The sequence below is a fragment of the Geospiza fortis genome, unplaced genomic scaffold, assembly GCF_000277835.1.
Source record: "Geospiza fortis unplaced genomic scaffold, GeoFor_1.0 scaffold29, whole genome shotgun sequence".
NCBI classification, from domain to species: Eukaryota; Metazoa; Chordata; class Aves; order Passeriformes; family Thraupidae; genus Geospiza; species Geospiza fortis.
The window spans coordinates 564,074-580,324 of record NW_005054349.1 but is presented as its reverse complement, the minus strand read 5'-3'; the positions used below and the strand labels follow the sequence as shown (position 1 = coordinate 580,324).

The following is a 16,251-nucleotide window of genomic DNA, read 5'->3' as shown; positions in this document are numbered from 1 at the left end:
GGGAATGGTTTTTTGCTGCCCTGTGCCAAAGAGAAGGGATTTCTTCACTTTGCAGGTGCAGGACTTCAGAGGTGTTCTGGTGCTCTCTGTGGCTTGAGAACCTTGTGGGTACAGACACAACTTCAGTCCTTCCAAAATGCCAGAAAAACGAATTTATTGCAAGTGTAGGTGTCCTGGGGCTCACAACATGCAGAATTAAGCACTGTGAAAAGTCAGGGAACTGAGGAAAATTCATGTTTCAGGTAATGACCTGAAAGGTTCATGCAGGAGTGAATGGATCCATGGAAGTTTAATTTTTTTGTTTAAGTTGTGTCATACATGCAGGAACAATAGTCCAGCAGGAGCAGGAGGATTTGTTGTGCCTGGATTTTATTTACTCTGTGGTTGCTCTAGCCTGTAGCTAGCAGAGCAGAAGCCTCTCTCTGTAGAACCAGGGGGAAAGATATTTCCTTACAGCTTTATTAAAGTCTGAATTACATCAAAGATGATGCAGCTGGAACCCGAGCCAAGGCCTATGGACAGGGCTGATGTTATGGTTTCTGGCAATTCTGGATGGGACTGAAATGCAGTTGGACAGAAAAGACAGACACAAACCAGCAGACTGTTTAGCTGGTGTGTTTATATAAAGTAAACATGTTTGAATTTATCTTGAAAAACATCCTGGTGCCAGCAGCCATCCTGAAGATTGCTTTCTCTCAGTAAAGCTTACAGGAAAAAGAAATTTTTTTCCTAGTGGCTTGTTGACAGCAAGTTTTTATTAATGTAATTATTATTATTTTATTTGAGCTAAAGAAAATGCTACAGGGTGGTATTTAGCAAGCTGAATGTTTTGATTAGGAAACATAATAGTTACTGCAGTTATTTTATATTCACTGCTAAGCAAATTCATCTCAGCTGCTGTGGGTTTGGTCTCCATCAAATTGCAGGGGAAGAAAAAAGGGTTAATTTTCTTAAAGCTGTGTTGTAGTTATTTATCACTTTCATCCAAGAATATACAAGTGAGTGAGAATATACAAGAATATACCAGTGAGTGAGCAGTGTATTAATGACCTGTGTCCATGGCATGCATAGTCTTACCCCTGTTTTATCCATGGGAAGATGGGGACGTAGAGCACCAGTGTGTACTGCCATGAGGATGGGGCGTGGGTCCCTTGCTGAAGGTGTGGGTGCTGGAGGGGCTATTCCCACCCCAGTGAGTCTGTGCCTTTGTTGGTGACGGGGTGTGGGTGCTGGAGGGGCTATTCCCACCCCAGTGAGTCTTTGCCTTTGTTGGTGACGGGGTGTGGGTGCTGGTGGGCAGTGCTCCCACCCCAGTGAGTCTGTGCCTTTATTGGTGATGGGGTGTGGGTGCTGGTGGGCAGTGCTCCCATCCCCGTGAATCTGTGTGCAGGGGTGATGGGGTGTGGGTGCTGGTGGGCAGTGCTCCCATCCCCGTGAATCTGTGTGCAGGGGTGATGGGGTGTGGGTGCTGGTGGGCAGTGCTCCCATCCCCGTGAATCTGTGTGCAGGGGAGATGGGGTGTGCAGGGTTCTGGTGAGGGACAGGTTGTGTCTTTTGCCCCTCAGCTTGCCTGAGGTGGCCCCGGGCCCTGTGCAATGGTGCCAGGCCCTGTTTGCCACATCCTGACAGAGGGATCCACCCTTGGCGCTGCTCTGCAGGTGCTGCCTGCTCTGAGCTCACACAGACCAAGACATTTCTGAGGGCTGACCGTTCAGGACCTATGGGTGTTGGCTCCTGGTAATTACTGCCACAGCTGCCCTGGGGCTCTCAGTGTGCTCCCTGAGCACAGCCTCCCCTTCCAGAGCAAAACTGGCACTGCTGAGGTGATTAAATGGCAGCCCAGACCTCGTGCTCCACTGACCTGCTGCTCCCTTTCGAACCACTCGTGCTTTCCTCCTTGATCGTGCACCCCTGTTAATGGCACTTTATATAGATTATTGGAGTGTGTTACTGCTGCTGGGTGCAGTCTAATGAGGCAGCAGCAGCCAAGGTGCAAGGTTTCCCTGCTGGATTAATGAGGTCTTGAGAGAAGGTGGCTGCCCACTGTGAGCAGAACAGCTGTCAGTTTGAATGTATCACTCAGATATGACTCCTACCAGAGTAGAAATCCAGTGCATGAGGATGCAATGGGGTAATTGTTTGAGGGGGTCTGTGTTTAAATCTGGCAGGTTTTTAAGATGTGTTGGCAGATACTTAGGAAGCAGATAAATTGTTAGAATTAATGGCCATCAGTTTGAGAACCAAATAAACTTACCCAGTGCACGCTAGTGCGTGTTTTAGACTAGCCTGTCAGTAGTTACTTTTCTCATTGCTGAAATTCTTGGATTTTTTTTTTAATTTTTGTTTTTTTCACATAGGGTTGAGGAATCTAAGTTTGATTTTGGGTATGGTTTTATATCTCTGTGTTACACTATAAATAACAATTGGTGGTTGGAGGCTGTCCTGTGAAAAAGGAGCTAATTTTTGTTCATGGGACATGATCTGTGCCTGAAGCTGTGAGCTGAGGAATCTCGCTATCTCTGTTATTAAGGCTTCATTTTTTTAGATAGTGGAAAAGTGTTTCAATTCATTCTGGTAATATAATACTTTGAGGTAGCTGGAACTTTCTTTATGCTATATATTATATCTTTTTGCCATTTAATAGTCTGACCCCATTCAGAAACATTTCAGACTGCATTATTAATGGCAGTATTGATTTATAAGATCAACTTTAAAAACTACTTGCTGTCTTACAAGAAAACCATCAGAAGGATTAATGTGCTTTCTCTTTGTACATCTACACTTCTATCTGTTGAAAATGTCACTGGATTATCCCTGCTCTGAGGGGTGGGGTGTAATTCCATTTCCTGATAACTGCCTGTCCTTGGTGCTTTGGGGAACAGGTTCCTGCAGGAACCAGGAGGGTGGTGGTGCAGACACTGCCTGTGCCAGGCCATGCAAGCACGGAGCTGGGTTTGCTTTTCCCCTAGTGTGCATGCAGGATGGGTAGGGGTGCTAGGGGAGGATGAAGCAGGTACAGGAGGAGCTGTGCTGCTGCTCAGAGCGGGTGTTGTTCTGCTGTTTGTCAAAGCTGCATGCAACGGGATGACGTGCGGAGGTTTATGAGAAGCATTGTCTATAAAAGTAAATGTTTTTTCCCACCATGACTGAGACACTTCACACTGTAAAGTTTATTTTCCTTCCTGTGAACCTTTCTTGCCCTCTGTCCTTCCCCACCCTGACGTTCTGTAGTTGATTTGCTTCTCGGGGTCGCTTTCCTGGGGCTCTAACCTGAGTTATTTTGTTGTGTGGTGACACAGTTATGGATGACGCTCCCCCTGGCACTCAGGAGTACATTATGTTACGGCAAGATTCCATCCAATCTGCGGAATTAAAGAAAAAAGAGTCCCCTTTTCGTGCTAAGTGTCACGAAATCTTCTGCTGCCCACTGAAGCAAGTGCACCTCAAAGAGAACACAGAGCCGGAAGGTTTGTGCCCTTTGGGTCCATGTTCTGTTTGTTGGGGTCCCTCTCCCTGTGTGTCCCGGGTGTGCTGTGTGTGCCAGGCTGTGTGGGGGGAGCCGTGCACTGTCCCTTGCTTGCCTGTCTGATGCCCACAGGACACTGCAGCCTGAGCCCCCGCGGGAGCCTCCTGGGCCGGACGCTGCTTTCTCTCCAGTAAACCTCGTTTGTTTCAGCTCCCATCATTACACACTGCCCTTTCTTTTGGCTGCCTAAAGCTGCTTGCTCCTCAAAGGCATCGGTTCCCAGGTTCTTTGCAGTGACTCCTGGAGCTGCACTCTGCTCTAAGCCTGGCACTCAGACCAGGCTCGGCTTGTCCCCAGCACCTTGCACTCCATAAGGCTTCTGCACAGTGCTAGAGAATGCTCATGGCAGCTGTTCTGGGTGAAGCAGGATGAACTTTGTCTGTAATGCACGCCTGGTTGCATTTTGGGAAATGAAATGCATGCAGAGCAGAAAAAAAAAAAAAAGTAGATTGTTTTCCTTTTCAGATGAAGCAAAGGTATGGTCTCTCCTCATGCTGTGTTCACTGATATGAAATTGCCAGTGAGGTATATCTCGTTCATCTAGTGTGCATAAGATTAAGCTATTTTAAATTTTATTTTTTAATACTTTCTCTTATTGTTCCATATGTGTTTTGCATTACTGCTTCATATTCCACGTGGTAAGCCTTTACTTTTTGCATAAGCTCCAGTATCTGCCAAGACAAATAATGCTACTGCTGGTAGAAGTGTTTTAAGATGAAATATTCAGGGCTGGATTTTGGCACAATCAAGTCTGCAGGAATGGCAGAGTGAGCAGGTTGGAGTTCTTATCACAAATCACTTGCATTATTCTCTCTGTAATCATGGGCATCAGTTCCTGAGCTGTCACTATTAGCCCAAAATATTTCAGTCAATTGCTTTCTTCTGTTACATTCTCCCAATTTTGCATGAATATTCTTTGTACCACCTCTGGGAGATTTGTGTCTTTTAAAATAAAAGTATTTTATTAAAATAGCATTTATCATCTCACCTGAAGTATTAACTGATCTACATGCTGGTTTAAGGCTTGGGGAGAGGTTTCTTGTTGCAGTGATGATGTAACTGAAGGTTAAAGTCGGGGTTTGAGGAAGGTCCAGTTGTCCTCTCAGTCCTGGCTGCCTTGACAGAAGCTGTGATTTCATGACTCAGTCAAGATGAAGGATGGGTGATTCCTGTGGCACTCTCCTGGCTTAGCAGATGTCATGGATTCCGTGTCATCTGTCAGGATTTGTGTTGTTTGTGAGTAAATTCGGAGCCCAGAACTGTTCCTGACAAGCTCCTCTGGGAGGATGATGGCACCTGAGCTGCTGCAGGTGCTCACACGTGGTGAGCAGGAAGATTCCATGGCCAGGAGCATGAAGGAGAGCTGGGCCCCACAGCTGCCACCCCTGACGTGCTGTGTGTGCATCCTCTGTGTGCTGGTGTGGAACTGCAGAGAAGCTCGTGCTTATTCCAGTGCAGCCTACCCTGGGAACTGGACTGCTGCAGAAGACTGGCTCCTGGCTGGGCTGATCCTGTAGTGAACAAATCACCAGTTCCCACCCCAGAGCCTGCCCAGGAGGAGCAAGGAAAGCGGAGCTGTGCTGGGCCTTTTCTCTCCAGAGTCTCCAGGGAACCTGGTTTGGTTCAGAGTTGGGGAATTTGGGACCTGTGGGAAAGGCTGGCCCACTGCAGGCTCTGAGGGAAGAGCTGGGAGCATCAGAGTGGCCGTGGTGTTCCTGGAAGCCAAGACATGCTCTTCTTGGGTTCTCCGTGAATCTGCAGTGTCTGGCTCCAGCAGCAGCTGTGTTACCCCCTCCTCCATGGCACGTGGCGCTGGTGCTCATTCATTCCCAGGAAAACATTTCCTCCATGGCACGTGGCACTGGTGCTCCTCCCCAGGAAAACATTTGGCTCTGAAGGAAGGCTTGCCATCCTCTATTGCCGCGCCCAAGGATGATGTCTGTTCCTCGTGTGTCCCTCCTCCTCCCCTCCAGGAGTGTTGCGTTCCCAGACAGGCACAGGAAGCCATGGCCACGCTGGCTGACCTGTGACCACCTGAGGGGTGGCAGCCTTTGCTGGTGTGTGATTTCTGTGTGTTTCTCTGGCAGATGTTGTCTCTAGCATGGAGGGAGAACATCTGACCAGGAATCCTTTTAGCCTCTCTTATAGCTCAGGTTGCCTGGGCTGCATTTATCTTTTTCTTCAGAATCTGTGAATTGCTTGGGAAGTGGTACCAGACCCACTGAAAGACTGATGTGTGCCATCCTCAGTGGTTTGTTGGCATGGAGCTTGAAGAATGTTGATAGTGAAGTGATCTGAACTGTGCTTTCCATGCAAACCCTGCCAGTCCATCGAAGTTAATGGAGTGGCTGAAACAAATCCTAGCAGAAATCCCTTCCAGTGTGAGCCCAGCAGTTAACAGCTCAGTTGTGCTGGTAGGATAAAGGAAAAAGAATGTTTAAACTTGTTACTGTGACACAAATTACACATTTTTGAAGGTACTGGAAAGTGTGACAACTAGGAAGCTGTTAGCAAAGTTCTCCAAGTGAAATGTCATAATGGAAGTTTTATGGAAAATTTGCAGGCTTGGAAGACTCCACAGAGAGTACAAAAATGCCTTTTTAATCTGCTGAATAATGGCATGGGAACACAGAGTAAAGGCTGCATGTTTCTAACTGTGCAACTCTCTTGTTTAGATGATGGATTTCTCTGCACCTTTTAACCACTTTCATACAGGGCTAGTGCTTGGGGAGCCTCATTTATCACTTCAGGATTTGGACTCCCTAGGCAGGTGGGATCACACCAGGTAAAAGATTTTCTTGGCTTTTGGTAGGGGTGTTTGGGGAGTTGTGGTGTTTGCTGAGAGACTGAAATGCCACGTCACGCTGGTGTCTGAGCCTGGTGGTCCATCAGTTCTCATCTCTTGGGCCTGTTCCTAAAAGCAGAAGTGGGAATGAGAAAATGAGATCCGCGTTTCCTAATCTGCCTTGGTTTCCTGTTCTTTCCCCACACCTCCTTGCCTGCCTGCAGCATCTCTGTTCTTTGGGACGTGCCCCAGGTGCGCCTCAGGAAGCAGCTCCTTGGGTCCCAGCCTGGAGGACACAGAGCAGGTCCTTGGCCAGGGGCTGCAGCCCGTGCTGCAGGCTGGGAGGGAGGAGGAGAGATGGGGATGCCGGTGGTGAGATGTGCCCAGGTGTGGAGGTTTCCCCCGAGCCCCGTGGCAGCCGGGGATGCTCCAGCCTGGGCTGCAGCTCAGGTGGGGCTGCCCTGGGAAACCTGCGATGGGCTAAGAGCTGAGCTGCTGCTTTGTTCTGCATCTTCCCAGCTTTGTGCTGTCCAAGTCGTGCCACAGTTTGCAGTGAAAGGCAGTAAAACAAGCAGAGCTGACACCTTTACCTGGATGCTGCTCCTGTGGGCATTGGGCATTGTTTACAACTGCATCCATGCAGCAGCAGCAAAATACAAAGTGTTTTTGTAGCTTCCCTCAAGCCAGGAAGACACTGCTAGCAGGAGAAGGGCCATCTGAAGTGCATTTTGCAGCTATTTGTTCTCTTAAATAGTTTAAACATAAGCTGCTGCTGCTCTCTGTATAAAACATGGTTACATAAAAAGGAGTCAGCTCCTGGAAAACTAATTTGAGTTGTATTATTACATCCAGGGAAGGGAATAAAATGAGAGAAATGTTTTTTAAAAACAGCCCTTGGTTAGTCACAGTCACACAGTCAAGAGTCTTGGACACTCGCCCATAGTTCTGTTTTCATGTGGGATATTTTTTTGCCTTTTTCTATTTTTTTTTTTTTTTGTAACATTTAGTCTCCCTCCAGGCATACATAACCTTTTTACACAGAAAAGCAGACAAGCATGGCAAAATACGTACTGAGGATGGGGCGAGGGCAATCTGGGATAGCAGCTGGTAAGGAGGAAGGCAGCTTTCCTCAACCAACAGGAAATCTGATTAGATAGAAAATGTTAAGGATGCTAATGTGAAGCAAGCAGCTCTGTGGTTGCCCTTGACAATGGCTTGTTCTCTCCATCCCTGGCAGTGGAGCGGGGGGCAGAGGCAGTGCTGGGGTGAGGCACAGGGAGATGTTCAGGCACATGGGGTGGGGGCTGCCCCTTCCCCTGCTCCCTGTGCCCTGGCACTTGTGTCAGCAGCAGGAACGTGGAGCCTTCATGTTGTAATGCAGAATGTCCCTTGGCTGCTCTGAGCCTCGTGTCACCACTGAGAGCACTGTCACTGGCACTCTAATTACATCCTCCTCCTCTAGGCCAATCAGCCCTGTTGGCCCTGCTCCCTCATTTCACTCTGGTAATGCATTTTCTGCATTTTAGAGGAGAAGAGGAAAGAAGGTTGAGGAGAACTGTGTTTGGAATCAGAGAATTGTGAGAGGTTTTTGAACTTTACATATTGTTCAGAGCGAGAAATGACTTTGTGTTCCAGTGAGGAATCACAAAGATGAGCCAGGAGCAGGCACAGTGTCCAGGACATGGAGTGGCAGTGGGACACCAGTGAGCAGCTTCAGCATCTGTGCTTGGCTTCCTGAGCCCAGGTTTCCCCCAGCCCCCTGCTTCACGTGCTCCTGGAGCCCCTCTCTGCTGCTCACATCTGAGCCCCTGACAGCTGCTCACACCTGAGCCCCTCTCTGCTGCTCACACCTGAGCCCCTCTCTGCTGCTCACACCTGAGCCCCTCTCTGCTGCTCACACCTGAGCCCCTCTCTGCTGCTCACACCTGAGCCCCTGACAGCTGCTGCTGCTCACACCGAGCCCCTCTCTGCTGCTCACACCTGAGCCCCTCCCTGCTGCTCACACTGAGCCCCTCCCAGCTGCTCACACTGAGCCCCTCCCAGCTGCTCACACTGAGCCCCTCCCAGCTGCTCACACTGAGCCCCTCCCAGCTGCTCACACTGAGCCCCTCCCAGCTGCTCACACTGAGCCCCTCCCAGCTGCTCACACTGAGCCCCTCCCAGCTGCTCACACTGAGCCCCTCCCAGCTGCTCACACTGAGCCCCTCCCAGCTGCTCACACTGAGCCCCTCCCAGCTGCTCACACTGAGCCCCTCCCAGCTGCTCACACTGAGCCCCTCCCAGCTGCTCACACTGAGCCCCTCCCAGCTGCTCACACTGAGCCTCTCACAGCTGCTCACCCCTGAGCCCCTCTCTGCAGCTCCATGCAGGGCTGGCCCTGTGATGCTGCCCTAAGCGCATTTCACAAGTGCTGCTCCCTGTTCCTCCCTGCAGAGCAGGGGCAAGCAGCCCTGGTGTCTGCCCTTGCCATTAACCCTTTCCTGCTGCAGCTGAGCTGTCTGTCCTGGAGCTGCCCCTGCCAGGGAGGGCAGGCTGCTGCTGCTGCTGGCTGGTGCTGGGCCCTGCAGCCCTCTGTGCCTTCCTCCCACCTCGCCTCGTCCCCCGGCTCTGGCACTGGCAGCAAGCAGCTGAGCAATGCCTCAGCCTTCTGCAGGGCTAAACGAAAGGAAACTCTTAAACCCTGCCTGTCTGCGTGCACGTGGAGTTGCTGCAGCTGTGGGACCATATCTGCACTGAGGGGTGGTCTGAAGGGAGGGACAGAGAGCAAAAGGCAGGGGTCTGAAGCTGCCACCAGTATAATACAGAAGTGTGCAGTATAAAAGCACCCTGTGCTTTTCCCCCAAGAGAAAGCTCTTGGCTGCAGTGGTGACCTGGCAGCTCCTGCTGGGAGGCAGGGGTGGCTCTGCTGCAGGAGCTCAGTCCTGTCCCTGGCTGAGCCCTCCTGCCCTCATGCTCCAAAGCCTTTAAGCACGAGATTGACTTTAAACACCAGTGCTCCCAGCAGAGTCCCAGGGGTTGGGAGGTGTTTAATGAGCTTACCTGAACACAGGCTGGGCCTGACTCAGATTCGGGCTCAGCCAGTGCAAATCCAGAGTAATTCCACCCAAACCCACGATTTACTCAAGATTTACTTGTCTGCAAATGAGATCAGAACCCCCTCCCATGGTTCAGTTTGATTTCTTTTCTTACTCCCTCAGCAGTTAAGGTGGCCCTTATTGCCACAATGGTTCATGATTGAACATGCAAGTCATCAGAGCAGCAGAGAAATGTAATGTTTCCCCTTATAAAGAGGGAAGAGAACAATAATCATTATCATCATCATCATCATCACGTGGACATCTCAGCAGGAGGAGCAGCAGCAGCACTGCCTGCTGAATCACCTGAGCAAAGGTACTTAGCTGTTACCTTTGGAAGGGTCTGGGGAGATCCTTCCCTGGGTGCACACAAATCTCAGCCCAGGAAAGAGCCTGCACACCTTGGTCTGTTTGCCAGACTCCCAGCTAAGAATCATGTGGCTGGAGGAAATGAAGATGAAATGTCAATAATAAAGGTAGCTAGTAATGGAGTGGGTTATTGAACTGGGTTTCCCTGGTGGTAGAATTCAAAGGTGCAGCTGTGAGTAGTGCATTGTTAGCCAAATTTGTTCTGTGTTGCATCAGAAAAGTCTGAGTAAGTAATGGCATTAGGAGCAGTTGTAGAATTTTTATTTCAAGATAATGATTTGTCATTCTCAAACTGGACCTGGCCTTACCCCTGAACAGGTCATGGCAACCCAAAAAGAAATGCTGTCCCTTACCTGACGTTACCTGTGTACCCTTTGAGAGAAGACTTTTATCTGTGCCTCTTGCTAGTTTGTTCTAATCTCAAAGTAAATATTCACTATGGAGACAGTATCTGGCACTTAGCATAGCTGAAGTAGGACATGTAGACCAAATGAGTCACCCTGGTATTCTTTTCTCATCTCATCTTTAAAGGACTCTGAGATCTTCAAAGAGTGTTCCTTGTATGGAGAAAGGCCTTTGTCTTGCTACTTTTCCATCCCATGACTCTCCTGAGAAACCATCAGACTTGGTTCTTCAGCCTGTCCTCATTTGGAATCAGGAGACGTAGTTCTTGGTTAATGATGAAGGTTTTTCTTTGTCCCTTACTCAGCTGCACAGCCCATCAGAATTACTGCACAAGCTTTCCCAGTGGCAGTGTCTGCGGCATGCAAGCACAGAGTGCCTTTGGCAGGGACCGTGGCAGAGCTCCCGTGCTCTCCTAGGTTAGGCTGGTGCCGTAAGGCAGGAGCAGTTACACTTCCCAGCTCTTGCTGGACAGTTCTGTCCTTGCCCAGGGTAATCAGGTACAGGACCAAGGCAGGGAGGAGCAGAGGTCCCTGCCCCACACCTGTGCGTGGAACTGCTCACCTCAGGGGCAATTAGCTCAGACAGGTAATTGTCTATACTTTCCAGTTCCAGGGTTAGCTCAGCCCACACTAACTCAGGGGTTTCTGCCTCCTCCCATGAGCAGCTGCTGCCCTGAGGGCACAAAATGTACAGCAGAGTTCTCCAGGGTCAGGCAGGCTCCTGTCCTGGGTTACCTGGACGAGAGGAGGAGCTCAGTCTCCCCTGGAGCTCAGGCTGCTCTCCCTGGGCTGGAGCCTGCCATGGTTAAAGGATGGCCCTGGGGGTTTCTGCAGAGGCTGGGAAGGGTCTGTGCCCCAGAGGAGCAGGGCTGACCCACACAGCTGCCTGGCACTGCCCCATCCATGGGGCGTGCGTCCCCAGCTGCCATTACACATCCCGGCCATGGGGGCTGCTGGCCTCAGGGCTGCTCCTGTCCCCTGCCTGTCCCCATGGACATCCCTGCTCTGGAGGCTTTCCCGGCCTCCCTTCGGTGCTGCAGGACAGGAGCCTGTGCAGGGCACCAGGTGCTGACTGCTCCATCCTCTGAAAAACAGCACAAACCACCTTGCTGGTGACTGGCACTGTTCCCTAAACAGAACTCTCTGTTCTGTTTCCTCTGAACAGTCCCAGGAGTTTTCATTTTTGCAACAGGTGACATCAAATTAACACTTAATTGCAGGAGTTGTTAAAAATGCAGAGTGAATTTCAGTTGTGCACCTTTGCTTAATTGGTGCCTACCCCTATTTCTGTTCCTCTACAGCTTCAGCTTGGTAGAGTCAGTAATTAACCACCAAGTTTTGCTTTCTAGTTGTTCTTCTCTCTGGTAAGTGCAATCATTTTCTCATTGCAGACAAGCGGCAAAACTGCCCTCAAGTATTGCTAGTGTTTCTCAGATGTTGTTAGTAGAAAATGTTTAAGCTTCACATAAGATCTTCCTTTCTAATGATGAGCTGTCAGCATTAATCCAGTGCAGTTCATGTGCTGGCCTTTTTATGATAAACCTAGATTAAATATACTGTAAAACCAGTAGTAAGCAGAAATTTAAATGGGACTTGAGCTGCCAAATGCAAGTAGGAGGTTTCTTTAATTGCTTGGATATTAAATTAGATAAATGTAAAAATAGTGAGAATTTTTGCTGATCTTTGTACTAATAACAAAGGAGCATGTTTGGGAAATTGCTGTTCTAACTGAAAAGAACTGGATGTAGTGCATTTCATGGTATGTGCAGAGAAATAGCAGTCAGTAGGACAGTCTGATCATCAGGAGGGAAGATGAGTGGAACAGAGTGACAGAAATGACAGGAGAAGAGGTTTGAAGAGCACCAAGGAGGAGAGGGCAGCCTGTGGACTCTGAAACGCCGAGAAGGAGAGGTTCAGGTGGGAGCAGGTGAGTCTGGTGCTGTGGACAGGTGAGCATCTGCCTTTGGATGAACTTGTTGGCTGCAGCTGAGATCCAGGACTGAAGCAGAGATCCCTGAGCTGCAGTGCTCAGAAGGACTCTGTGTTAGGGAGGAGCTGAAGCCTGGATGGACCCTCCCAGTGGGAGAAGTTTCCTGAGAGGACAGGAGATGTGCAGAGAGAAGCAGGCAAGTGGCTCAGCTGGACCTCGAGTTGCATGTCCTTCCTTCAGGAGGGTGGGGTGTTCCTGTGAGGGGTTGTGCCTCACCCTGAGAGCGTCAGAGCCCTGAACTGAGCACCCAGCTGCTGCTCCAGCCCCACATTCACTGCCCTGCACATAACATTTCATGCATGACTTTGTTTAATGCTCCAAACAGTGCATTCCAGCACACAGTTAGGTTTTCATATCCTTATGTATGTTTAATGAAGTACATCGACTTCGGTAGAGTGCTGCCAATTGATGTTTGATCAGGTGTATTTATGGCAGATTCTTTAATTTGCACATGCAAATGGAAACATGAGTGTAATCCAGGAGACTGAGGAAAATCACAGGCAGCACTGTGACTATTTGTTATTGATGTAATCTCTCCTGCAGCAGAATTTGTACTGTCTCAACAGAATTGAAAAGGTGCCTTTTAAAAACGAATGTCTCAAAAGGACATAGTAAAAATCCCAAACCCAACCCTCCTGCCAGGTTGTTTTAGTGGTGTGGTTTGGAGTTGGGTTTTTTTAGTAGTTTCATTGCCAGCCTTTAAAGTCAGCTCGTTTCCAGCAGGATGATGTTGAGATGGACACGTGCCAACATTTTCCTTTGTAAGTCCTTGGCCAGATTTTATTTATTGGAACGCTGAGCTGTGTGCCCTGAGGGGCTGGGCTCAGTTTGCCCTCTGGCTTGTGGTACAGCCCCAGAGGTTCCATCACGTCCCTTTGAAAGGCACTGGTGCCTTCAGCTGCTGCTCTGTATTTGTGTCTGCTCTCCTACAGGAGCTGTTTCTTATTCAGGTGCCAAACTCTGCACCTTCATTCCCTGTTTCATTTCTAGCAGTCTCTCTGTGTAACCTCTGTTTCCCCAGCCGTTCTCCCTCCCTCTGGGTCGATGTCTGAGCTCAGGCTCTTGTTGCTCTGAAGCCCATTTCTGTTTAGCTCTGGAGAAGACATTCTGGTGGGAGGCAGGGCCAGCAAGGGGGAGGAAAGCCCAGTAAAATTCTGGCACCTTTCCAGTCTCCTGGAGCTGATGAACACTTACTTTAAAGGGCAAAAATACATGCATTTTTTTAATAATATATAATTCAATGTTTATAAGGAAAAACATGCAAACCTAAACTCACACATCAGATTTCTCAAGAGACTTGTAGGGCTGCAGGTTCATTAGAAAGGAAACTTGTTAAAAGATTAAGTTGTAATACTTTGATTTAGGATGGGACTCCAGGGAAGGATCAAAATAGAACACTTCTTGCAGTTGATTTGCAGAGCAAATTCACAAGTAGCTTTGGGCTTATTTATGGTCTTTCAAAATCTAGTGGCAGCAATGTTAAGAATCTGGGAGAGTGGACATCTGATTTCTTCATCTTGTAATAACGAGACTGTTATTCTTTGTGTGATGCCCCTTGCTCACATGGGCATTGCCCTGTTTGTAGTGGAGGACTCCATCTGTGCTATTTTTAAAAGCCATTTATTATGTTAATAATTGATGCAGAATTTTACTCTTTTCATTGTCCTCAACCCAAAATGCATCTTTCTTTGGACTAAAAATGATTTCTCCTGGACAAAAGTTTGGTTTCTCTAAAGAAAATCTTCCAACTGAAGAGCATGTAAAATCATGAAAACCAGTGAAATCCCTTCATTTCTTTCAGTGATAACAAACAGTGACATCACAGGTAAAAGCAGAGGATGGCCAAATGTTCCTGTGTGCCTGTCCAATCAGGCAGCTCAAGTTCTGTGGCACATGAACAGACTCATGTTTATAAACAGACCTGGGGAAGGGCATTGTCTGAAATCTCTTCTGTCCCAGCCGCAGAGTGCATCCCCCCTGCCAGGGTTTGACAGAGCAAAGGGCACATGAGAACCAGGACAAACTGTAAGCTGAGAAATTGCTAGGGAATTGAAGTGTGCAGAGAAATTCCCAAGTCAGTGGAATTCCTGTGGTTTGGAGTCATTTCCTCCTTGGCTGCTGAGTTTGTGGACTGGAAGTTGAAAGATTAATGAGCATAAAGGAGCAGTAGAAAATGTCATGGCCGCAGCAGAAGGAGCCTGTGCTTGCTGCTCTCCCTGGCACAGTTTCAGCTTTCCTGATTTGCACTTTGCTGACTGGGTGAGCTGCCCTGCAGCAGTGACTGCTCTTGTCCCAGCGCAGGGTATTCCCACTTCAGGATGTGATTTCCTTGAGGTAGTACATTGTGCTTGCTTGTGGTGGGTCATTCATACATGTTGATGGTTAGAAGGAGCCTTGCTGAGTCTTCAGTTACCCTTTTAAGAACGTTACATCCCCTTTTAGTTCCCTCTGCACTGAAGCTCCTTGCCGTGCCCAGAACATCCCGGCCCAGCCTGGGCCTGAGGGTGCTGTCCAGGGGCTGAGGAGATCAGTGTCTCCACCCAAATACATCTCCTGGGAACCCATTCCATCTTCAAGAGGCACCACGGTCTTGGTGGTCTGCTTTCCTCTCAAAGGACAAAATTTCTCTGAAAAATGGTTCTTGCAGTCATCTTCACTCACCTTACAATTTCCTTTGTTGTATCCACATTTTAACTGGATTTTCTAGGCAGAGTGGGTTTTGGCATGTTTGAACAAAAGCAGATCTTCCTCAAAGGGCACATGGAGTAGCAAGGTGTGTTAATGGAATATTGATTTATGTTTGAGTTTTGTAGGAAGGAATTTCCTCCACCGTGTTTGCTACGGCTGTAGAGCATCTGTCCAGGGCAGAGTGTGCACCAGCCTTTTGTGGGAAAGGGAGCAGGAGCAGGAGCATCTCTGACCCCCCCGCCCCTGGAAGGAATGCAGCCCTGGCACCAGCCCTGGCACTGCCCTTGGGGAGTGAGCACTTTGTGTGCTTTGAGCTTTACCCCAAAACCATCTGGGGCCCAGCAGAGAGTTATTTCCAGTTAACTGATGAACCCAAGGTCAGGCAGTTGTTGTCAGTGGATTTCAAACCTGTTTGTTTGTCTCAGAGTTCTGCTGGCACAGGAGATGTGGGGTGGCAGTGAGAGCCCTCCTGTGCTCAGGTGTGGACAGACAGACCTGCCCTTCAGTCCAGGCTGAAGTGCTTTTGATAACTAAGACACAATAAGCTGAGGCTGTTCTGTTCTGGAACAAGGCCATGTTAGAATTAAATTTCCAGTATGTGTCTTTTTTATTTCTCCTCTTCTCCATTTTATGAGTGGATAAATACAGTGGAGGGTTGGCAATCAGCAGGATGAAATAAATCTTCTGAGAATGTTCCTGTGAGTTCTGGAGTCAGAGAGCAGAAGCACCATCAGACCTTCCCCTAATGTCTCCTCAAACCTGGCTCTTGTCTAACCCATAACCAGAGAATTGTGCTCTCCCCAGGGTCATAACTGTGTTCTCTATGATTGTGGCCCACCAAGCAGGAAGGAAATTGCCTTGTTAATCCATTTTAAAAAAGCAATAGGAAATTGTTTCATCAGGTCTCCTAAAACAGCTGCATATGCTGTGATTGATCTGATCATGTAAAATATTGATCCCTGAGAACCTTTAGCTATAAGGAGACAATGCAAGTTAGAGAAATGTGCACTAAATGCATTAAATTAGTGTTGCAAATGGCTGATTACAGAGAGGGACTTCAAAAGGAAGGGAAAAGAGAAATATGGAAACATGCGAGTTTGGCTGGCAGGAGAAATATTGCTTGAACTGCTTTAGATTATTCAGATTGCAATGTGGTGGCTTTTTGTCACAAAAAAGTCTTGATTAATAGTATGGAAAAGTAGGTTTTAGTTTTACAAATGGTACTGAATTGAGAGTCAAGCAGATAATGAGAAACAATTTAATCTGATACATGAGGGGGATTAATTTTGAGTACCTGGGTTGTAACAGGGCAGCAGAGCTCAATGCAGATAAATGGAAGATAATGAGCTTACAAGTAAGGAACTCCATGGTCAGGGAGTGCTCAGAGGCTGCAGCAGGCTGAGGTTGGGGAAAGA

The 16,251-nt window shown here is 48.4% G+C and overlaps 1 protein-coding gene across 1 annotated transcript in view; it reads left to right on the top strand.

The window, feature by feature from the left end:
- Nucleotides 1–3,301: 3,301 nt before the first annotated feature.
- The window catches only part of FGF13 (fibroblast growth factor 13), an 86,191-nt gene continuing 73,241 nt past the window's right edge, over nt 3,302–16,251 (top strand). The window contains exon 1 of the mRNA XM_031058802.1: nt 3,302–3,467. Within this exon, the coding sequence (XP_030914662.1) occupies nt 3,302–3,467 (166 nt within the window). The remainder of the gene's footprint in view (nt 3,468–16,251) is intronic.